General features: G+C 39.0%; 1 protein-coding gene across 2 annotated transcripts in view; it reads left to right on the forward strand.

The window, feature by feature from the left end:
• ush2a (Usher syndrome 2A (autosomal recessive, mild)) overlaps positions 1-26,090 on the forward strand; it is a 440,168-nt gene that overhangs the window by 203,791 nt on the left and 210,287 nt on the right. For both annotated transcript variants that reach the window (XM_049464244.1, XM_022672674.2), the window contains exons 38-40: positions 3,481-3,672; positions 18,496-18,643; positions 20,222-20,364. In XM_049464244.1, the coding sequence (XP_049320201.1) occupies positions 3,481-3,672; positions 18,496-18,643; positions 20,222-20,364 (483 nt within the window). The remainder of the gene's footprint in view (positions 1-3,480; positions 3,673-18,495; positions 18,644-20,221; positions 20,365-26,090) is intronic.

Genomic DNA, 26,090 nt, shown 5'->3' on the forward strand with positions numbered 1-26,090 from the left:
ATGGATCAACATCTGGCTATTAGTGTCTCATTAAATCAGTTTTAAAGAGAGTACTGTCCAGCGTCTATCTGTGGACTTGTTTTCATTAGGTTTGTTTGCTCAAAATTCCATCTAAAATTCCATATTACCAGACAAACCAAGTCTCCCTGAAGCTGCGGGAGTCTCCCGCATTTCGGCATTTTCCCGCGAGTCACATATAATCTCCCGGAATTCAGAACGAGTTCCCCCAACGCACATACAGGCAACAGACTTTTTTTCTCTAATCGCGTGTGGGAAGGACAGAGAGAAAATAGAGAGGGTTCTGATTGGCCTGTTCTCAGAGTCTGTGAGACAGCCAATCAGTTTTTAGTGTGGGCGGGCAGTGTTGGGGTGTGGGTGTGTGGTTGGGTAACCTCCCAGAAATCAACTTTTGCAACTTAGGATGTCTGTATTACCTGCCGGTAAAGCTAGCAATGCTAGCCTGTTTAAATGCTAACAATGAAAACTGACTTTAAAACCAGGCAACTCTGATATGTCATTCCCAACTCTGAAAGCAAAGCTAAATAGAAATTCAGTTTTAGTTACTTGGAGAAGAAACGGAAAATTCTGTCCATAAACCAGCTATACAACCATCATCTGTAAGATGATGAGTGAGTGGAGGCCTCTAGTGGAAGCCTCCAGTAACGCATGTAGCACTAGGCAAGTATGTGAACAGTTGCATTACAATGCTGCCAGCTCTATATGCAAACAGTGAGTATATCTCTGGTATATTGTGGTCTACAGTGGTATCATTTACTATAGCTAATAAAATAGCAAGCACAGATCATCTTCAAAGGTGTCCTCTGTTCTGGTGTTCCTGTGATTTGTCTGTTCTTTGCATTCTTTGTATTGAGAAATAGTCTTGTGTGTGCAAGTTTAAAGGCATTGAGTTTCCTAGTATGAGAGCACGAGGTAGAGCTTTTTAAGACTGTGTGTTTGTGTGTGTGTTTGTGTGTGTGGGATTGCCCGAGAAGCTGTAAGTCTGGACAGAATTTCATTGGAAATATCCTTTTCTTCTTATAGTAAAGCATAAATGTGAAATTTTATAGATTTTCATTTCTTTCCCTTTTCTTTTTACACAATTCCATATAAAGCTTTCATCGGATTGACGACCCGCGACCCCTACCCAAACAAACAACTTTTGATGCTATTATTTATGGAATTGTATTTTTGTTCTGTGTGTGTGTGTGTGTGTTTTCTTTTTGTTTTTAGCCGGGGTGCCTGCTTCCTGTGTTTTTAAATCAATGTCTGCGCTACCACAAGCGATCAATCCCCATTTCTGGATTAAGACACAGACAGCCAAAGCCTAGGCTTCCCTGTGTCAGCAGGGCACTGTGCGCACACACACACACAGTACTCTACCTGAAACACATCTCTCTGTGTCTGGTGCATGAAGGAAAAAGCCTTGTTGTTTCCCAGGGTGTCCGTGTTTAATGGTCAGTGTAAGTAATAAATAAATAAACAGGTGAAGAACAGCAGCTGTTCCTGTGCTCGGATGCTTTTGTTTCTGTTAGGTTCGAACACTGTGGGGGTAAGAAAATATTCATACACTTAATCATCACATTATTATGTTTTTAATTTAATTTATATTAATATATTAATGCAGACCTGCATTATATTCCACAATATAAGAAAGTTGCTTTCTGTCTGTAATGTGCACAAAAGGAGACTCTAATATTATTATATAAAATCTATATAACAAGTAAATCCTATTAACTAACATATTTTATAGATATTTTAATGTTATACTGTATTGGAGGAATGTGCTTTACATTTGTATCTCAAACAGCTCTGGAAAAAATAAGAGACCACTTAAAAACGATGACATTCTTTGATTTTACCAAATTGAGGAAGAAGGATGATCACAAGCCATCAAACCAAGCTGAATTGCTTGAATTTTTGCACCGGGAGTGGCATAAAGTAGGAGTGGCCAAAAGCAGTGTGTAAGACTGGTGGAGGAGAACATGCCAAGATGCATGAAAACTGTGAATAAAAAACAGGGTTATTCCACCAAATATTGATTTCTTAACGTTATTTGAGGTCTGAAAGCTCTGCACCTATTTTTTTGTCAGCTATTTCTCATTTTCTGCAAATAAATGTTCTATATGAAAATATTTTTATTTGAGAGAAAGTTTGTCTGTAGTTTATAAAATAAAACAACAGTGTTCATTTTACTCAAAAATATACCTATAAATAGCAAAATCAGAAAAAGTGCACCATTAATTTAGCTCTTGCTTTGCCTTTTTGGCTCTTTTTTTACTCCATTATTTCCATTATATTGCCTTGTTTACAGTATAACAGTAAATCACAATACATGATATTGTATATTATGATGAACTGTAATATAATGTGCATTAAATTGCTAAACAAATCACTTGCAATGCTCCTGACACTGGGAGGGTAAGGACAACCAAATGCTCATTTCAAATTGCCGCCAATCAATGCAGCATTACTGGGAGGAAAGTGGTGGACACCCAGTTCTTGTACGTCAGCCAACAGACGCATGTGCCAAACAGCATCACAGTGAGAGTGATGAAGGGAGAGAACTAAATGTACAGCATAGTCATTACATAAGCACTTCTTTATAACTTTAACGTATAAATCTGCTTAGAAGTGGGAAATTACAGGAGTTGGACAATGAAACTGAAACACCTGTCATTTTAGTGTGGGAGGTTTCATGGCTAAATTGGATCAGCCTGGTGGCCAATCTTCATTAATTGCACATTGCACCATATTACAATGCACACAACATTATGGGTTACATACCAGAGTTCAAAAGAGGACAAATTGTTGGTGCATGTCTTGCTGACGCATCTGTGACCAAGACAGCAAGTCTTTGTGATGCATCAAGAGTCACAGTATCGTCAGGGTAATGTCAGCATACCACCAAGAAGGACCAACCACATCCAACAGGATTAACTGTGGACGCTGTAAGAGGAAGCTGACTGAAAGGGATGTTTGGGTGCTAACCCGGATTGTATCCAAAAAACATAAAACCACGGCTGCCTAAATCACAGCAGAATTCAATGTGCACCTCAACTCTCCTGTTTCCACCAGAACTTTCCGTCACCACAATAAATTATTGTGGTCTAAAACCAGGTGTTTCAGTTTCATTGTCCAACCCCTGTATATCACTGATATCGTCCTGTGAGCAGAGAAAAACAACAACAAAAAAAAGAATTAGCCAAATCATTAAAATAACCTGCCTCATACATATGTATAGTAGCCGCTAAAACTGATTCTATGTATCTCATTAGTGAGACTTAGTCAACCAATTTAGCGTGCCACAAGACCTGCCTGATGTTCTGGAGATGATCTATGTCCTCTCACCATCACAATCTGATCCTTGAACATTTTTCTTTATTGTTTGTTTTGTTCACTTTTGTTTTTTATGGTAAAATACTGATACAAAAAAACAAACCCTACTTGAGATACCATAACGTGTGTTTGTGTGTGTTGCAGGTCAGAATGGAAGTGGTGTGGAAGTGACGGAAGAGATGGAAACTAGAACACAGTTCACTACGGGTAAAGCGGGTCACTGGGTTTCTATTGGAGGCCTGCTGCCCTACTCCAACTACAGCGTCAGGGTCAGAGCCTGCAATGGCCAGGGCTGTGTGGAGAGCGCCCCCACCAGTATTACACTCCCTCCTGCAGGTTAGTACTCCTCACTGTGCCTCTCACACACACAGCGATCAGATCTTCATCACAATAATATTGAAAGTAACCTGGATAGAAGGTAGCGTTTGCATATCTACATATTCATGGTTGTGGTCAGAGCTCAAGCAGAACTGAGCAGATCAATATGCTCATATGCAGAGATGTAGAGTAAGAAAGCAGAACTACTTCACGACTGTATTAAAGTACCAAAATACTGTATCTGTATTATTTTCTCCTACTTACACTTTTACCTCACTACATATTTTCAATGAGTTTAATACTTTTAGTACATTTTTGATGCTGCATCATTACTTTTCGTTACAGTTATAAAAATGTTAGGAATCATTCCAAACCCACATTATCACTAAAGCCAGAGCACTGTCACATGGTTTGATGAAGCTGCTCATGTTTGAGCGAATTTTATAAAAGATCTCACTGCTCCTGTTCTGCATTTAGCACTGTTAACTTTCCACTGCTTTCTGTGATAAACACACTAATAACAGAGTTCTGTACTTTTATTTTTAGTACTTCAGTACTACATTTTACAATAAACTACAGTGGTGTGAAAATGTTTGTTTCGGAACATCAAACTAATTTAAATATTAATCAAATACAACATAGGTAAACACAAAATGCTATTTTTAAATGAAGGTGTTTATTATTAAGGGAGAAAAAAACCCAAACCTACAAGGCCCTGTGTGAAAAAGTGATTGCCCCCTAAACCTAATATCTGGTCAGGCCACCCTTAACAGCAACAACTGTAACCAAGCGTTTGCAATAACTTTGATGAGTCTTTTACAGCGTTGTGGAGGAATTTTGGCTTCACTGATCTCTGCAGAATTGTTGTAATTCAGCCACATTGGAGGGTTTTCCAGCATAAACGGCCTTTTTAAGGTCATGCCACAGCATCTCAATCGGATTCTGGTCAGGACTCTGACTAGGCCACTCTAAAGTCTTCATTTTGTTTTTCTTCTGTCATTCAGAGGTGAACTTGCTGATGTGTTTTGGATCATTGTCCTGCTGCAGAACCCAAGTTCAATTCAGCTTGAGGTCACGAGCAGATGGCCGGATATTCTCCTTGAAGTAACTAGTAACTATAACTAATTACTTTCTCAAAGTGACGTGTCCAACACTGGTCTTTTGTGACCTCTTGGAAGTTTTGGGCGGCCGGCCACTCCTGGGAAGGTTCACCACTGTTCCATGTATTTGCCATTTGTGGACAATGGCTCTCACTGTGGTTCGCTGGATTCCCAAAGCTTTGGAAATGTCTTTATAACCCTTTTCAGACTGATAGATCTCAATTATCTTCTTTCTCAATTGTTCCTGAATTTCTTTGGATCTCGGCATGATGTGTAGCTTTTAAGGATCTTTTGGTGGACTTCACTTTGTCAGGCAGGTCCTATTTAAGTGATGTCTTGATTGAGAACAGGTGTGGCAATAATCAGACCTGGGTGTGGCTAGAGACAGTGTACTCAGGTGTCAGAAACCACATGACGGTATGTTTTAACACATTTCATACAAGGCCATGTAGATTTGTTTTTTTTTCTCCCTTAATAATGAACACCATTTAAAAATAGCATATTGTGTTTACTTGTGTTGTCTTTGACTAATATTTAAATTGGTTTGAAGTTTTGTGACTTACTGTACATTAACGTGTACATATTATTTAAAACACTAAAGTTTTAAATAAAGACTGGGTTTGCTTTGTCCCACAAAATTACACAATATATGAAGGAATCGTACATTCTGCATTAGCAGAAAAACAGCTGAAGAATGTAGTTAAACAATATAACTTAAAAAGAGATATGCCAAAAACTTTAACACGACTTTCTTTACAAAGCTAAATATTTTAAATAGTTCCATAAACATTATAAACAGACCTAAACTACTTAATGTTTAAGTATTCAAAAGAGATATTTCTCAGGAGGTCTATGGCACAAATAAGACACAGGTTTAATATCAATTTACAATATGTTATTCTTAAAAACCCTTAGAGGCATTACAGTATTAAATTCCCTTCAAGCTGCAGGATTAATATTTTAAAAAGGGCTATAATTATTATTTTTTTATTTATTTTACTCATATAAAAACACTCATAGTGAGGAACGTTTAGGAACAGCAGCAGAAACTCTGCTACAGTGCTGTTCTCATCTTTCTCCATGCAGAACAGAGCTAGATGGGCGTTTGGCTCCACAGAGCTGAACTTCCAGTATGTTAGCTTGTTATGCTAGCCAACTAGCTCTAGCTAGCGAGCCCTGCTAGTGTGCTTCTTCAGCGGTACTATTCTTCAGGGTGCTCTGCAGTGCCCCTAGTGGTATGGTGGTTATGATTTCACCATGTTTGACGTATTAAAACATGTATTTTCTATGTTCAAATAAAAAATATATATTTTGACAGCCGTAGCAATTGAAATGTGCTTAGTCTATTATTGTTTTTCCTCTGTTTCTTTTGTGTTAATGTTATATAAATAAAATTACATTACAAACGTTACAAATATCTATTTGTTGGTCTGTAATCATCTTCCAATATGTGATGTATATATACTATTTCCGCCACATCTCTCGCCCTTATGTAACCTGGTGTGTGGCGGCTCTTTCCATCCCCAGCGTTCAATCACGCGCTCGGCACGGGGGGAGCGTGAGGCGTTTGATCACTCCGGAGCAGCCGGGCCCTCTCTCTCTGCCAGGCCAGCGGGGAGACGTTTCACATCTGCTGCCTGACAGAGAACAATGCCCGCTGCTGCTGCTGATCTGAAAGACCATCCCTGTCCGTTCCAACGGCAGATAACCCCCCGCTCCCTTCCGTCCCGTTTCCCCAAAGCCCCTCGGCCGCACACGAGACCAGAGTGAACGCTCGAAGTTTATCACCGGGCTGGAGAGCCGCACTTTCTCCACTGTTAAATTGTTGTTGATTTTAATTATGACTCTTATGGCTGTGGAATGTGCTTTTTTACGACCTTCGCATAGCAAATGAAAGGTAGCAAGTCATTGGTTAAATAGGGCTCGGTCCGCGCTACCTTTTACTTAATGGTGTGGGAACTTATTAGGCTGATTTACACGCGGTGTGGGCGCTGGGCAGCGAGCGGCGGGCGGTCGTCTATATGTGTGCTTTAGTAATGGGTAAATTAAGCAGAGGGTGATAAAGAGAAGAAGAGCTGGTGATTTCTCTCTCTGCTGAGCGGTGCTGGGTGGGGTGATGGGGTGGTGGGTGATGGGGGTTGGGGTGTTTGGATGGAGGAAAGGAATCGATAGACACACGTATGGCTAAAGATGAGGGCGGAGCTGAATTCACTGCAGGCATTTTATGTTCTAATCCGTATTCAATATTTGGGCCGGTCTTAACATGCAGCTCTTTATTCCTGCAGAACACATCTGATTAGTTCTCTCTCTCTTTCTTTCTCTCTTTCTCACTGATTCTCTCTCTCTCCCTCACTCTCTTTCTTTCTCACTGATTCTCTCTCTTATTCTCTCTTACTGATTCTCGCTCTCTCTCTCCCTCACTCTCTCTCTCTCTTTCACTGATTCTCTCTCTTATTCTCTCTTACTGATTCTCGCTCTCACTCCCTCACTCTCTCTCTCTCCCTCACTCTCTCTCTCTTATTCTCTCTTACTGATTCTCGCTCTCTCCCTCACTCTCTCTCTCTCTCTTTCACTGATTCTCTCTCTTATTCTCTCTTACTGATTCTCGCTCTCACTCCCTCACTCTCTCTCTCTCTCTTTCACTGATTCTCTCTCTTATTCTCTCTTACTGATTCTCGCTCTCACTCCCTCACTCTCTCTCTCTCCCTCACTCTCTCTCTCTTATTCTCTCTTACTGATTCTCGCTCTCTCCCTCACTCTCTCTTTCTCTCTTTCACTGATTCTCTCTTTTCTCTCTCTCTTATTTATTCTCACACTCTCTCTTATTCTCTCTTACTGATTAGCACTCTCTTTCTCCCTCACTCTTTCTCCCTCACTCTTTCTCTCCCTCACTTTCTCTCTTTCTGATTGTCTCTCTCTCTTCCTCACTGATTCTCTCTCTTATTCTCTTTTACTGATTCACGCTCTCTCGCTCCCTCACTCTCTCTCTGATTCTCTCTCTCTCTGATTCTTTCTCTCTCTTTCTAGCTTATTCTCTCTCGTATTGTCTCTTACTGATTCTCGCTCTCTCTCCCTCACTCTCTCTCTTTCTGATTCTCTCTCACTTTTTCTCACTGATTCTCTCTTTTCTCTCTCTCTTACTTATTCTCACACTCTCTCTCTTATTCTCTCTTACTAATTCTCGCTCTCTCTCCCACTCTCTCTGATTCTCTCTCTTTCTTTCTCACTGATTCTCTCTCTTACTTATTCTCACACTCTCTCTTTCTCTTATTCTCTCTTACATATTCTCACATTCTCTCTTTCTCTCACTCTCTCGCACTGATTCTCTCTCTTCTCTCTCTCTTACTATCTATTTGTATATAAGCATATATCTTTCCTTTTTCATTCATTTTTATTTCTCTGTCATATCATTCTGTCTCCTTTTTTTGTTTTCTTTTTTCTTGACTTCTTATTCCTTCTCTCCCTATTCTCTTAATTTTCTATACTTTCTTATGTCCTTTATTTCCAGAGGGTGTACAGTAGTAAGGTCTTGTTGGAGAAATGATCTCTCAGACTCACTGGAGTTGAGGTTTTAGCGCTAGGCCATGATACCAGTCCTGCTGTGAACTGTCCCTGTCCTGAGGGAATGGCAAAAAACATATTGTTGACTAATCAGCTAATGGGAAAAATATATATCAGAGAGTTTGGCTATAAAAATAATCATAATAAATAATGAATGTAAATATAAGTCACGATAATAATAGATATAAACCACTAATATAGCGAGTGAACCCCTTCTGTTCATACACATGTACATACCAGTATATCGCAATAGAACGAAGAATAGTGTGCAGTAAATAGTGTCCAGAAACATGTACACAGACCCTCAGAGGAAGAGGAATGGCTTTGCTATTCAGCTGAATGGATAGAAAGTTAAAATTCTGACCCGGAAACGTTACTCTACACCACACCACTGAGCAGCTCAGCTTTGTCTCGCCCCGCTGTACGACGGGCGCAGAGCAAAGTTGAAGTTCTACTAGGAAAATGTTCAAGTTCAAAACAAAGACATGAGGAAGTATAAATTTTAAATACCACACGTTTGCCTGCTCTCCTCTCCGGCAGATCTTTAGGCTTCTCAGCGCCGAACTGAAGCCTTGTCTCAAACTGTCCTTGTTATATCAAAGAACAGAAGGGGAGAAAGCTAAGAGATCCAGAGGAAACATAAAAGTGCATAGTTTAAAATGATTAGTGACACTTTTGATATACCTGAGGAAGGAGGGAGGCGAAACAAAGGAAACTCCATGCCGACTGTTTGATGAAATAAGTCTGTAAGGAATTAACTCTTTTGTCAACTGGTTGTCTTTGTTCAGCTCTATCGCTCTGTCTGCCTCTCTCTCTCTCTCTCACTCTCTGTCCCTCTCTATCTGCCTCTCTCTCTTTGTCCATCTCTTTCCTTCTTCATTTTCTTTCTCTTATTCCTTCAGTCTGTCTGTCCGTCTCTTTCTGTCTCTGTATTGTTTTATTCTCTTTTTGAGGCAGACACACTGAAACACACTGCAGGACACTGCATTTGGTGTTTTGTTTATGTGCAATGTTTTTATGTAGGTCTTTTATGTTATATTATTAAATGCCAAAATACTTTTTTCCCTCATCATGGACAGATAGCTACTACAGATATAGTTAAATCCAGTTACACTATATATACAGGGGTTGTACAATGAAGCTGAACCACCTGTAATTTTAGTGTGGGAGCCAATCTTCATTAATTGTACATTGCACCAGTAAGAGCAGAGTGTGAAGGTTTAATTAGCAGGGTAAGAGCACAGTTTTGCTCAAAATATTGCAATGCACACAACATTATGGGTGACAAACCAGAGTTCAAAACAGGACAAATTGTTGGTGCGCGTCTTGCTTTCGCATCTTTGACCAAGACAGCAAGTCTTTCTGATGTATCAAGAGCCAAGGTATCCAGGGTAATGTCAGTATACCACCAAGAAGAACAAACCACATCCAACAGGATTAACTGTGGACGCTGTAAGAGGAAGCTGATTGAAAGGGATGTTCATGTGCTAACCCAGATTGTATCCAAAAAACATAAAACCATGGCTGCCCAAATCACAGCAGAATTCAATGTGCACCTCAACTCTCCTGTTTCCACCAGAACTGTCCGTCACCACGATAAATTATTGTGGTCATTGTCCAACCCCTGAGTGTGTATATATTAATATATATAAGTTGGACCCTAAAGTGCTTAGATGTCAGTAAAACTAAAACTTTTAACCAATAGTGTATATGTCATATTAAAAGCTTTATTAATCAAATTCAAAATGTGCTCATATAGGATTTTGGTTATCTTATAACTATTTAGAAACGTAATTTAATGTTAACAAATCTGTTTCTGAAACACACATACACACATTGATCCATGTACTGTAGGCATGTTGCCTCTATTAGTAACAGCATTAAGCGCATGATTCCGGTTTTAAAGTCCCTTAAATCTAATTTGAAAAGGGTTTGGGATTTGACATACCCACAAAAAGACAACAAAAATCTAATTTAAATCAAATTAAAGCTGTTTCACTGCAACAAACAAATTTATGTTAGAAAAAAATCCCAAGAGAGTCTTGGTACAGTAGCAAAATATCGTAGAAAAGAGTAGAGTTTATCTTCTAGATGGGAAGTGTACCCCTAGACAGGAAATCATCTACAAATAAAGTGTTACTCTTTATGGTGGACAGGTTTGAGGCTGTCCATCCAACTTTTGTCCGTGTTTTGATCTCAAGAAATGTCAAACATGGCAAGAATCATAGTGTTTGGACACATTATCATTTGTGTAAGTGTGTGAAGCTGCATATTCCAAAGCAGCGAGGTCCTCTCGGCAGCGGAGCAGCATGGCGGATGGCTGTCCAGGCTCGTCCATATGCTCGTCATCATCATTACGTTTATGGCCGCTTGGCCGGCCTCCGTCGCGGTTATTCCTAGCCGGTGTATAACGGCAAAGGCAGATGGAGGAAAGCGCGGAATGGCTTTTAATGCCGACGTCCGTCCAGCGAAGCCCCATCCGCTCCTCTCCTGCAGCCCACGGCCCGGCGCCCGGCCTAAACCGAGCGTCTGTGCATTATGAAAATTGCAGCTTGGCAGCAAAAGTGATTTTTAGCCACTGCTGACATGAGTGATGAGGATGACCCCTCCACGTGCAGGAGGCCAATCCCCGTGTTTCTACGCCAGCATATGGAATAACTGGGTTAAGCTCTGTAGCTAAACTTCAGTGGATGCTCTGGATGCTGTTTACCAATAATAGACACTTTGGAACTATTTCTGCCATTATTCCCCATTCAGAGATTTATATTGTACATTATTTAATGACCAGACACTGATTCCAAACAAGCAGCTAGCTTACCCACACTAACAAATGCCAAACGGCATGAGATATGGTACGAGTATCAACCACACCAGCTAAAGAACACTCCACGGACCTGTGGGATATGTGTGTGTGTGTGTGTGTGTGTGTGTGTGATGCCTTGTGCATTTAATATGGATGTAACAATTTATTAGTCATGAACATTTTACATTGTATTCCGGCACACATAAAATTGGGGGTGGAGAAATGTTAAGGGACCACCCTTCCAAACTTCAGAAATGGAAGGTCTCATCCACCTGCACCAACTATCAATCCTCACTCCAACCTCCCATAATTAATGTTGCCTTGCCATGAGCACATTGACCAGTGTTCTTTCTCACTTTTACAGGTTTGGAGATATTTAAATCCATCTTTTCAGGTGTAGCACTTTATAATCTGTTTATATCCTGCTATCCCATGAGTTTGGGCATATTCGTGTATGTAGCAAATATTGAATATTCATCTCCAGGTTCTTCTTAGCTCGGTACTAACAAACTAGCATCAGGCTAATATGCTAGTTCAATGCAGTGCTACTATATGTATAATACAGTAGATGCCTTGTATTTCTGTATACATGGAAGCAGATTAAAAAAGAATAGATAGAGTAATATATATATATATATATATATATACAGCTTATATTATTCAAAATAAAAACTGTATATGAGGATTGTTTTCATTTTAATACATTTTCAATACATTGTCAAAACATTGCGTCAAATAATAATATTGTTATTGAATCAAAGGTGTGCCAACCTCCAATTAGACTTACTAAAGTTGCTTAATAACTTAGTTGATTATTGCTAATCAAATGAACAGACTAAACCTGCAGTGAAAAATATTGTTTGTTAAAATCTGAGGCGTGTTCAGGTTCTGGTGTATTGCTATCTTGGCATTGAAAAACACAGTTGCTCCACTGACTGAATACAACCTAAACATCCTAAACATCAACAGTCAGACATTCATTGATATCTTGGCAAAGCAGGTGTTTTCTGTACGCCTAACACACATAGACTCCTACCTCCACTTGTAACACAAAAGGACATACAGCAGTCCACAAACCCAACATTTACATAATACAATAAACAGAATACAAAATAAAATAGCATTTATGTTCCCGTAAATAACTTGCTCGCACACTTTCACAGCATAAACGAGCAGCTCAGTTTCCTCTGCTGGGAAGCTTTGGACACATCTAGGTAGCTGCGCTGTTAAAATAGCAATCTGCCAAAGTCAGAGCACACCTGGCTTTTAAAGGGAATGGCAAGTGACACACTGATTAGTGTGAATAGTGCATGTCACACCCAAAACACAACCATGATTATATAAGATAATTAATACATGCCTCTTGAAGGTTTCAGGCTGCACAAGTGCTTTTCCAGTCACTACGATAGCGTAGACACACTGACATTACCAAAATTGAGCTGCATGGTGTGCAGTTTACAGCTCACCCATAGATCAATAAAATAAGGCTCTAACATTTTTTTCCCACTTTTTTTAAATGAAAATGTTGATTAAATAATATTATAATAATGGTGTTTTCACCTATGCCTGCTTTACATTTTCTTACTGTCTTATTGTAGCATCTACTCTTACTATTATTTGCTTATCAAAACCAAATAATTACTGTACTATTTAAACACATTAAATTAACTAAATTAACTTGAGCCAAATAGACATCAGGCTGTTAGTCTGTCTCTCAAAAACAGTCACAGGTTGTATAAAATGTGGCTCCTTAAGATAATTCATTGCCCATATTTAGAATACTCTCCTATGTGTTTGCTGAGATCTTCATCCTCAAATCCCCGTCCCTGTACAGCTTTTTACAAGTTGTACAAGTTTTTTTTTATATAGCAAGATGGTTATTTTATCATTTCTGTAGCAGTTTCCACCTATCCCAAGCATTCTTGCTCATAGCCATGTTCTCAGACAGCAAGCTCCGCCCCTTGTTAGGCCTCTCGCGGTTGTCTTTGTGTTTCCAGCACCACCTCTTCTGTTCTTTCAACCCTGTTCCTCCTGTCAGCCTAAATGAAGGATGGGCAGAGCGAGCTTTGGAATATCCATCAAAGATGCCTTGTGTTTACTGACATCCATTGGCAGGGCCTTTGCTCATCAATCAGCACATTAACATCTTTAACCCCTCTCGTAATCTCTCCGAATATGAGTTGATCTCATTCTGCTGGTGGACCCGGGCTCTGGGGGACGGGAGCGCTGGGATTTTCTCGCCTTTGTAACTTTCACCCCTCCTTTGTTTTCTGAAGCTTTTCCGGCGCGGTGGCGAGTGCGTTTGGTATTCCGCGGAGGCAATTCTATTTCAGCATGCACAAAATGACTTAAGTAATCAACAGTTATTGAGTGCTTGTGACTGCATGAGAGGGATGTTGATTGGGAATGAGCCTTCACTTAAGAGAAGGACCTCGCTCCCAGCAGTGGAGTGGTGTATTATTGAAACAGATGCCGGTTGGATTGCTCCTCAAAACACACGATTTGAGCCTGGAGTTCTCGCCAAGTGCCGCCGTATCACTGGAATCTACTTGTTTTCCTTCAGAATAGTCGAGACGCTTCTTTTAACATCTTAACAATTGCATTAAAACAGCTCACTTTGAAAGCATAACTGCAGGGTGTTGCATTATGCATTACTGAGATTATAGATGTTTGGTCTGGTTGTTCAAAATGAAGCTGACATAAATTCTTTCACAATTTTGTGAAAGTAGGTATTTGGATCAGCATTTTAATAGCTATAGAGACAAAATGTCAGTGAAGAATATGAGCTGTCAGATTCTGTGAAACTGACAGCAATAAACCTGTCATTCTAGTATTTGATTATTTAGGAGCATTTTATCCTCTTCAGTAATACAGATGCCGTGCAATATCATAGAGAAATGTTTTTTGATATATATCGAGCATCATGATATATTATTGTTTTTTGGGCAACATATATGTGATAATATGTGATAGTATTGTATCCTCAGATGCCCTGAGATTCCTGTCAAATTCTTGTGTCCTCTTCATGTTTTCCTATCTGTCGATCTCCCTTGTCTGTCATTTTTAGGTCCGCCCCCTCGTTGCCTGTACCCAGGTGTTTCCTGTTTCCTGGTCTGTGTGTATTTGTACCTTTATTTGTTTCTAGCAAAGTGGTTTGTTCTTCTGTCAGTGTAAGCAAGGATGAGACGTGGAGGTGGATGCAAGTACACGGATACAAAAATGACTGGAAACAAAGAAACAACCTGGCTGATGTAAAGACTTACATGAACCGACCAACTGCATGTCATTTCACAGTGGAATGATGGACAGTAACACTGGCAGATTAATTTATTCGGATTTATTGAACTTTAATGAAGCTAATAAATTAAGTTTCTTAAGGTTTTGTTGGCTTTTGCAACCATCATGCATATGCATATAATTATAACTTAATTTGTCAATTGTTCATCTCAGCTGGGCGGACATTTTTTTAGCTCTATAATTACAAGGGTTGTACAAAATTCAGAATTTAATGGAGAATAACCCCTAAATTCCAATACATTTATTGAATTTGAATTAGGAATTAGAACTGCAGGAAGTTTAATTGGATTTCCATTAAAAATTTAAATAAATTTGTAACACATAATTAAGGTATATGTAACAGTACAGCTTTACAGTACATATTACATATGATTACAACATGAATTCCATACAGATGTATTTCTGCGCTACAACTGAGCACACTCTCCGCTTTTAGACTCTTTGGCCCATTTTTCTGCGCTACAACTGAACACTCTCTCCGCTTTTAGACTCTTTGGCCCGTTTTTCTGCGCTGCAACTGTGCACTCTCTCCGCTTTTAGACTCTTTGGCCCATTTTTCTGCGCTACAATTGCGCACTCTCTCCGCTTTTAGACTCTTTGGCAATTTTTTTTTGTGCTACAACTGCGCACTCTCTCCGCTTTTAGACTCTTTGGCCCAATTGTCTGCGCTACAACTGAACACTCTCTCCGCTTTTAGACGCTTTGGCCCGTTTTTCTGCGCTACAACTGCGCACTCTCTCAGCTTTTAGACTCTTTGGCCCGTTTTTCTGCGCTAGAACTAGATGCGCTAGCACATTATAAAAACCTGCTTAACAACTTTCATTCTATTTCTAAAATACCTCACGGGCCGCTCCAAAAAAGGAAACGGGCCGCAAATGGCCTGCGGATCGTAGTTTGGACACCCTACTTTAGGGCATTTGAGGAACTGTTGACCATTAAATGCAACAACATTAGACCCACCATCCAAATAATAATAATAATAATAATAATAATAATAATAATATCTGCTCTGTGGTCTATCTGGTGGGGTACTAAACATTGAAGAACAGAGTAAAATGAAGATAATAATAATAATATAGTATGCGGAGAAACAGATATACACATATATACAACAGTACCCTTGTATCCTCAGTAAAGCTGAGTGTCAGAACAAGGAGGTGTATACATCCATACATACATATATTTGATTGTAAACTCTTTGCTTGCAATTTGTGGTAATAATACACTCAGTGTCTTCTCTGGTGATCCTTAAAACCTTCTGTATTTGTCAGGCTGTAATTTTCAGCACCTGCTGGTTCTGGGAGGGTTTCACCTTCAGTTCATTCTCAGTTGAGGTCAGGTCAGATGTGCTTGACCTCGGCCTGGTGAAGTCTCTGAATGCTTCATTTCAGAGTGAACTGTTCAGATACATAATCGCTCTCCCGCGAGGCAGAGCAGCGTCCGGAGTGACGAGTCATTTGACTACATCTAAACAGCTTTTCTACACTTCAGAACTGGTCCAGCTGTTGCTGTCGGCACTCACACCATCAATAAAGCAGTGCATAAGCTGATACCAGGAGCTGAAAGAGCTGACTGCACCATTAGATAAGTGTCATTCACAATCTACCTCTCTCTCTTTCTCCACTCTGTACTTAAAGAGAGAGGTCCTTTCATCCCCCTCTTCCTTTTTTCTCATCTTCTTATCCCATCCCCCGCAATAAATATTATATCCTGAATTAGAATTTAATTTAGGAAAATGTGCTCTTTTGAAGTCCATTTAAACAGAGATTACATTTGTTTTGAATATCTATTTTACAAACATAGATCTTTATGGAACTGTAAGTCTTCTTAACTGTAAGGTTCTTCTTATAGTGGCATTATTTAAAGAACCGTTTGTAGCATCATTATGTGTGAAAGTGTCCAGAACCTGACCGATATGCACTGTTAGATAGGACTCATTCAAACAGCATATAATCAATCCCAAATAACAGGGATATTGCTGCTTTGTTTTTATGTGAAGTAGCAACAGTTTTTTATCACATAATGGTAATATATGTGTAAAGTTCCAATATCCTACATTTTTTATAAGTGTAGAAACAATAATTTTTATATTTTTACACAAAAATGCTCCAGTTTCTGTATCCCTTTATTTAAACAGAGTTTTGAGTGTAAGAAGTCTCTGCTCTGATTGGTCACACTAAATAGACAGTTTTATGTAAAACATTTGTTTGTTTTTTTAAGTTGTAGAACCAGTCTGTTCAAAACTGTGTAGATAGTCCATAGACTCAGCATTTCAAAAATATCATATGTCAGCTATTCAAAAAAATTAAATTCCAGATATAAGCTAGTAAACAAGTTATGAGTGTCATTTATATTTTACTTTAACTTCAATTTACAGTTTTTGTCATTCTTGGGATTCTACACAGCCATAAGCTAACATGCTAGTCATGCATTCTATTGTATTTTTTTATATAGTTTATTGCAATATGATTGCTTTGTAATTTAATTTTTGCGAGGCATTAAAAAAGTAGATAAACAATTAGTACAGCAATTCGTTTTTTTGTGTGCGTTTGCTGTTACTATATTGTATAAATCACATGCAAAACCTATTTTCTATTGGATGTGCTGTAATCGTTTTCCAATGGTAGCCAGTATTGCTTTAGTGAAAATGTGAAAAGGTTTGATGTCTGTCTTTATTTTTATTTATTTATTTATTTCAAATTTATATCACATTTATTTCTCAATTTACACGGCCAATTACCCAACCCACTCATTAGGACTCCCCCTATCACTAGTGATGCCCCAACACACCAGGAGGGTGAAGACTAACACATGCTTCCTCTGATACATGTGTCACATGAAAACAGAACCTATTTTTAAGAAAACTTAAGAAAATAAATCTTTTTCTTGGTCATTAATGGAGAATAGCAATTTAAGGGCATTTTCACACCTAAAAGTCTGAATGAGATTCTGGATCATGATTCAGTTCATGGTTTTGTTTTGGATTGTGTTTGTGTTATAATGTATTCTGTATATTCAATCCGGTTAGTTTTGGTTTCACACTGCAGTTTAGTGACTGAGCACCAAACAACTTTACTACATCCTGCCATCATCACCTACACTGGCTGCACATCTCTGTACTTGACACTGAATGGTTTGTTGAATGAGTTTTCCGGGTGTTGTGCCTTGGAAACTCGGTGTGTCGACTCCTTTTGAGTGCAGGAGCGTGCTGCATCAGAATGAGTATAACATATTTCTCTTGAATTCTTTTTATTTCTGTTTATAATTAAGGGTTAATCTATAGTTACAGTAGATACAGTAATCACCAGCATAATCTGTTCTACTATACTGCTGTGTAATGCGCCTGTACACCAAGGGGAGTCAGATTTCAGTCCCACACTTGTTTGTTTTCTTCTCCTATATTTTAACTGCCTGACTCAACTTTTTCAACTTGAGTCCACTTTTGGTCCATTGTTCTAGACTGTGGCTCACAGCACCTTTTACATCAATTGTTAAAGCTGATGTCCGTAAATATTGGGATTTAGGGCCCTCTCTGGTAAGAATGGATAATTGCACCCAGCACGCGGAAGAATCCTTTTAAACTGGGCGGGTGTGAAGCGGTCTCCATTCAGAGCGGAATCCGATTCCAGGTTATGTTCAGTCAGAAACTACACACTTTTTTTTTTTACTATGAGTGAATGAGCTACTGAGGTTTAAGTTTCCCCTTCTGAAGTCTCTAATGCTCCACCAGCCGCTCGAGCCAAATTTTCTTTTAGAGGCTCTACATGTGATGTAAGTGCGTGATGTGGCAAGATAAACTCCCACCTCAGTTTTTAGAATAAATATATTGGGCTTAGCAGGGACGGCCTTTCCAGCACACTGATACCATTAAACACAATATATTTTCCCTTCTCCACTCAGAAATGCTCCTGCTTTCAGTTTAGAAACAACATAATAGGGACTACAACTTTAACACTAATTAATAGGCCTCAATATCAGCTTTTGGTCTGCTGTCACAGCTATGTCAACCACTGCTGGCATACATTTGACCTGTCTCTGCTTCACTTTACCTCTCTCTCTCTCTATCTCTCTCTCTCTCAGCTCCAGATGGCCTCTTGGCCCCGAGGCTGGCAGCTGCCACCCCCACCTCACTGCAGGTGGCCTGGCTCAGTCCTGCACGGCCCAACGCTCCCGGACCCCTGCACTACCGGCTCCAGATGAAGACCCCGACCACCCAGGAAATCCTGCAGTGAGTCTCTGCCCACTATCATCACCTGCATCTCACAAATGTATACATCCCATGTATCTATATATATATATATATATATATATATATATATATATATATATATATATAAACCAGCACCTGCATTTCTATTGGCCCACTTATCTTAAAATCTCACCCAGAATGCCAGGTTTAATTAATTGTCTTTACATTAATTGTCAAACAGTAGCATTCATATGCAGTGTTGAAGCTGCATGACTGTGATACTGTATGCGAGCTATTTACTTTAATAAATATGCATTCAGAGCAAGTGGCTTTCTTAGGTAAATAGGAGCAGTTTTCAAATAAATAGTTCCAGTCAGATTGGAAGTGATCATTACAGGAAGTCAAAGGTAAATGTGAGTCAGTTTGTTGTTATACAATTATGTTTTACTACTGTACATGTTGCTTCTAAAATCCTTGTAGCAATTCTCCAAAAACGTAAAAGTTATTTAAGCGAAAGTACCGTTGACATCCTAATAAAACCAGTAAATCAGATACTGTCCCAATATATTTATCCATATCATATTTATCATCGGAGAAAACACTGATCAAGCATTACATTAAGACCACCACTTTGTTGTTTCTACACTTTAATGCACAGTTATGCACTTTTTCATCTCCTTTGCATCTACTTTCACCCTGTTATTCAAAGCTCAGGACCCCACAGGATCACCGGCATAGTGGAAGTGTATGAGATATTAGTGTGTGTTGTGCTGGTGTGAGTGGATCAGACACAGCAGTACTGCTGGTGTTCTTAAACACATCAGTGTCACTGCTGGACTGAGAATAATCCTCCAACAGTGTCCTGTATCTTTAGTGGAGCTGGAAATGGATAATAGGTGAAGAAATAATAAATAAGGTATAAGTCATAATGTTATACTTGGTCAGTGTATTTTGTGTATAAAACAGCAGATAAGCAGCTGTAATGGCTTCAGACATTAAAGGGTTAAAGTAGGGGAGAAATAGAGAGGTTTCTAGGTAATCGTAAGCACCCTGGTGTCCAATTGAAAAATAAAAAAAGAAGTAACTTCTGCTTCTGATATGTATGCATTGCATGCCCCCTGACAACAAATTGCTATTTAATCAGAGACGGGGGAATTCTCATTCTGTTGTAATAAATAAATGACTAGGCCCATGTATTATATATCAGCCTCATTTCCTGCCATTCCGTTCAAATGTATTTCATTGTTCGGGTGATTTATTTATTATAGTGCTATGGTAAATTTGTTCGCGGGGCTTGGTGAAAATTGGTGCTGCTCAGAAACTAGCATGACCATATTGCAATCACCAAGAGTTATAAGGCATTTAATGAGGAGCACTTAGATAGAGCCGTTTCTGCGGGAAAACAAAGAAAATATCAGTTTGTGCATGATTTTACTGGTTACTCGTATTGTGAGCGAACAAATTGAGCAAATAAATGCGCATTCAGAGCAATAGGCGGGTTCTTAATTTGATCGGAGGCATTTTCAGATCAACAATTCCGGTCAGATTGGAAGTCAACAGGTTGAGAGCAGGTTTATGTTTATGTAATGTGTTTTGATGTGTGTTTGTGTTGTACAGGCTGGTGGATAACGAGACGACAGTGTTCAGTCAGTGGATTGAGGGGTTGGAGCCGTTCACAGAGTACCAGTTCAGACTGCTGGTTTCCAACAGCCATGGAGAGTCCAGCAGCTCCTGGCTCTCTCTATATACTGACCAAGATCGTGAGTGTTTCAGTACCCAAACCTACACACACACACAGGGCATTTACTCAAGTGTAATTTATTCCCATATCAGGAATTAATTTGGAATTGTGTATGCATGATGGTATCTTACTAAATATACCAAAAACATTATGTACGTAAGTTTTGGGATTTAGGGCCCTCTCTGGTAAGAATGGATTATTGCACCCAGCATGCGTAAGAATCCTTTTAAACTGGGTGGGTGAGATGCGGTCTCCTTTTAGAGCGTATGAATCCGATTCCAGGTTATGTTCAGTCAGAAACGACACAATTTTTTTAACTATGAGTGAATGAGCTACTGAGGTTTGAGTTTCCCCTTCTGAAGTCTCTAATGCTTCACCAGCTGCTCGTTTTCAGTAAAACTGAGCCGGATCCTCTTTTAGAAGCTCTACATGTGATGTAAGTGCGTGATGTAGCCAGAAAAACTCCCACTTCAGTTTTTAGAATAAATATATTAGGCTTAACAGGGATCGTCTTTCCAGCACACAGGTACCAATTTGGAATTGTGTATTTATGACGGTATCTTACTAAATATACCAAAAAAATTATTTGGTGAGTGAAAATGCAACATTATTGTGGTTGCTCATGGCACCCTTTAAATGTAGCAATGATACGCATATACTGGTAACAACCTGTACATTAACTCATTAAGCAGCATCGTAACCATAGCAACACCACCCTGCTACACTGTAGCACCCATCTACTGTCCATAGTAGCCACCTCAGTACCCAGCTAGCAACCTTTACAACATTATGGTATCCACCTATGGTATCTAACTGGAGAAACTTTGACAATAGCTAAGACATTTTGATTTGGAATATCTGTTTAGTGTCAAGGCGTATTTAGTGCTCTTGTATGGCACTGGTGAGTACCTACTGATACTTAGGTCCATGGAGGGACAAATGACAAACAGATGACAATGTATTAGAGACTAGTGTTGTCACAATACCACTTATACAGTTATGACTACCAATACAATACCTACCTGAATATCTCAATATCAATACTGATACCATAGAAAAACATCAACTAAAACATCAGAAATGAATGGAATAATAAAATATCAAACATGAAACTACAATTATTTATATTTTTATTAATAATAAAAGGGAAAAAAAAACAGAAACAATTAACAATGTGATTATGTTTATTCTTCATTTTGGGTAAGAACATACGTTTTTGTAATTTCTTAATTGCTTAACTGTGAGTTCAAGAAAATAACTGGATCATTGTTCTGTGTTTTAATTCACTCGATCTTCGGAAAACAGAGGAAACAAGACAATTAGGCATTTAAAAGCTAATAGACATTTAAATAAAAAAAACACTGATATTTTGTGAATTATCCTGTGATCTGTGTGGAGTTTGGACTCCTTGAGAAACTTGCACGATGGGTTAAAAGTGAACGCATTGAGTGAACTGGTATAGATTGGAATCAGTGATTCAAAACATTGATTAGAAGCTCATGCATTGCTATGTGTTGATCAGGGCTCTGGCCTCATGTATACACAGTAGTGGTGAAACTCAGAGACGACACAGAGCTCACCTCAGACACTGGATCATACTTTAGAATGCGTATTTATGCTGAAAACTGAGAAATAAAGCATTTTTTAATTATTTAGCTGTGTAAGTACGGTGCTAAATAACTGGGTTATTGAGATACTTTTCTAGTATTGGTAAACTGTGTAACACTCAAGGCTAATCAATGCACCTGGACAAAAGAAAGAAAAAAGAAAGAAAAAAGAAAGAAAGAAAGAAAGAAAGAAAGAAAGAAAGAAAGAAAAAGTATTCATAATACATATTTCAATACATGTATATGTACTTTTTGAACCTTTGAGCAGTAATGATGGTGCATGTAGATTGCTAAATAGTGCAAAAAATATTATGGCAGGATATTGGGGCAAAAAAGTGGGAAAATAATTAACATTTCCAGTTTAATTGCATGCGTTAATGCATTAATGTTGTCAACCCTATTCAACACACAGTGCATCACATCCTACTAGATATAGGTGTCAATCCTAATTCTTTCAGCCTAGCTGCTCCTGACTTTGAACATGTTACTTAAAACTCCACTTCCCAGCATGCACCCACACCGGACTTCCCTGACTCAAGTGTTCAATTGATGCTACAGCGTTCCCACTCTCCGAGCTACTAATTGGTTTCACCTGTCCTCCCCTGTATAAATTCCCCTCTGTTTGCTCTCCGTCGCTGAGTTTTGAATCTAGGTATTTAGCTCTTCTACGACGTGTTTTCTTTGTATGTTTGCCACCATTTTTGTATTACCAACGTTAGCAACCTTATTTTTGTATTTTGCCTACCCCTTTTTTATTTTGGATATCTCGTGTATGACCCAGGCTTGCCTGACTAATCTCTTTGGTATTTGGTTTCTGACCTGCCTATCTCTCTTTATTCTTGTAAGTCTAGTTATTAATAAACCTTGTGATTCGTACATGCGAGTGCCTATCCTGTGTCTGGCCCGTGTGACAATTGGGTAGCCAGTCAGAGAGCCCATGCTAATCTCTGCCCTCTGAAGCTCAGTCTTGGACCAGTGATTTAATGTCAGCTGGTTAGATGATTGTACTGAGGTTAGGGGTCTGGCTAGGGTATAGATGATGATTAGAATTAGAGATTTAAAGTGACTATACTATCCAGATCTCCACTGGAGAAGCGCACGTTAAATACAGAAAATAAAATACAGTAATGCATTTAGAAATAGCCAAATCTGTTATGATGATGTGTAGCATTCTAAAATCTATACAGTTGAAGCTACTAAGATTATACTTCTAATACCCCAGAACTAATGACATGCATTTAAACATACTTAGCTATAATACAGAGCTCTATATAATAATGTGTAACTGAGGGACTTTCTTACTCAGCAGTAGAAGTGGAGAAGCAGGTGGTGTGTGTGTGTGTGTGTGTGTGAATGGGTTTCTCAGCCCAGAGAGCCACAGCTAGAGGTGTATATCTGCTAGATGACCTAGCTGGTGTCATTGTGGACTGATTACTGTAATAGAATCATATTAGGGTTCATAACAGACACTCTTTGCTAAGTTATAAATTAATTATACTTCAGTCTATTATCACATACATTCTAATTAAGCAGCCACTATTTGCATACACTCAAAATGCGCTGTATTATGGACCATCACCTCTTCATTACCATGTGGAGAGAGTTACACCCACCACCCCCTCCACATCTCTCTCTCTTTCTCTCTCTCTTTCTCTCTCCCCCTTTTCTCTCTCTCTATCTCTCTCTCTCTCTTTCGTTCTCTCTCACTCCGGAGTTAATGCCCTGCAGCATTCTACAACTTGTGCTGAAATTCTTTTTCTCTGTTTCTGAAAGTGAATACAGATATGTGAACAGGGTTTAGGCTTGGAGTAACACTTGAAAAAAAAAAGCTAAAACACATATTGCTGCAAAACACGACATGCAGTTCTGTCTAAGACAGATATGTAAATGAGTACAGGTGTGAGGTTGAAAAATGCTTCTCAATATGCTCCCAAAGGCTATTTTTGGGTGGTGTACCTCCTGGTGAGACTTCTTTGACTGCTAGACATGCCTCTATGGTGCACTTAAAGACATTAAGAGGGGGCACATGATAGAATGGACAGTAAGAATCAGGATCGTTAATGTAGGCTGTCTGTCACACTGTGGCCTTTGTTTGCTGAGTTGTGTTGATTTTTTAGTGAAAAATTCAGTTCTGTTTGGGATCCGACAAGAGCAACTTCATAGCCAGGTCAGTGAACAGGTTGTTAGGTTAGATTTGAAGTTAGGCAGGTACTGGTTTTGGGTAGGCAGAGTGGGGGGTTGATAAGTGGGTAGGTTAGATGTGGGTAGGTAGGTAGTAGGAGTGTGCCATATTGTACCGTACACAATAATATCACCAACATTTCTGCGTATCATGAACAATATTATACTGTGAAATATGGTGCTATATCACCCACCCGTAATTATCACATCAGGGTAGTACTTTTTTCTGTTTATAGCTTCAGGCTCATGCAAAAAAGTAGTGCAATATATAAAGTGCATTATTAGTATCATGAAATTCTGGATCATAGACTTCTGTCACAAATCTGATAAAATTCTTGTATTTTTTAATATCTCATTTATGGGTGTGCCATATTATATTGTATGCAATAATACAATTTCATTTTTATTTTGTTGCAGTAGAGTATTCTTGAATTATTTTTTTTAAATTCAGTGTTTTTTCATATCGCCAAGAGTACCGTTATCGCGAAAATATCATGAAATATTGTGATATTATTTTAGGGCCATATCGCCCACTGCTAGTAGGTCGTTTAATACTTAGAAATATAGAAATATACAGTACCAATAAAAAAAATTGTGAACAACTTTTTATTTAATGTTTTTTAATATAAGAAATCATGTAGTATTTTAAAAGTGTTAAACAAACCAAAATACTGGGGTTCTGTTAATTTTCAGTGTCTGATTCTGGCAACCTATCCTTTTTTATCTTCTGCAACAGAGGTATTGCTCTTTCTTTCATGGGGCTTTACTAATGAGAGCCAGTATCATCATAACTGTCCTTTTCCTGTCTCTTGTCAGCCTCCATTTTTGTTACCCTCCTTTGTTTGTTGTTCTAGCCATGTGTTCATAGCACATGACTCTACACGTCTCTGCCCATGTCTTCATTTGTTCATTTGTAGCTCTGTCTCCTCATTACCTGACCCCAGATGTTTCATGTTTCCTCCATGTGTATTTCAGCCCCTGTGTTTTCAGTTTTAGTTTGTTTGGTCTTGTTTGTGTTATACGTCAGTCAGGTCGTCATCTCTTTGTTTTTTGTTTTATTCAGTGTTAATTCTAGTAGTCATGTCTGTTCATTTCTGTCGTTTGATATATATTAAATATATTCAATTTAATGTCAGAATTTGTCATATATTAGTTTAATAAAAACTTGCATTTTAAGTTGCTTTTACTGCAATCACTGTGATTCTCTCCATTTAAGACATGAATCAAACACCTCACGCCTAAAAATGTCACACACACTCCACCTGAACATGTGTAAGTGTAAACCGCTGCTGTACTGGAGCTAATTTTTACTCACACTTCTGTCAACCTCACCGCTTCCAGAGCCGGTGACTTTGAGAACAGATCACATTACTGAGAAGGAGAGCAATGATTGTTATTGTTGAAGCCTGAATCTCTTTATTTCCGCACTGAGAGCTCGTGCCGCGGCCGAGTCGAGCCCGCGCTCAGCCAGATTACGCAGAAAGAGCCGGTTTTAGTGGTTCCCAGCTCCACCTATAAACACTCTTACCTATACCATCAACCAGGCCATCAACATGAAATAGTACTGGGCAAAGCCGCACTAAATTAACTGGGGGAAAGAATCGCAGAGATTCTTCAAAATAATGTGGCCGCTCGCGATCAAGGGAGGGGAAAGGACGAGCAAGGTGAAATACGAGCCGCTGAACGTATGTCATATTTTCTTTAGCCCTTTTCTGCTCTCTTTGATGGGGTCCCCCACCCTCGTCAGCCGTCACTCTCTCATCTCTAATTTAGAAACACCCCCAGAGATAGTTCTGTTCCGCTCTGTTCTCCCTACTGGAATGCTCATGCTCTCCGGTAAGGAAAGGTGGCCTACATATTCAGAGCCTCCTGCTAATCACAAATAATTACCAACTTATTCCTGTGTTATTTAAAATACTGCCCCACTTCACCACCCGACATTCTGCTCAACTTTTTG

The sequence above is a fragment of the Astyanax mexicanus genome, chromosome 14 (genome assembly GCF_023375975.1).
Source record: "Astyanax mexicanus isolate ESR-SI-001 chromosome 14, AstMex3_surface, whole genome shotgun sequence".
In the NCBI taxonomy this organism is placed as follows: Eukaryota; Metazoa; Chordata; class Actinopteri; order Characiformes; family Acestrorhamphidae; genus Astyanax; species Astyanax mexicanus.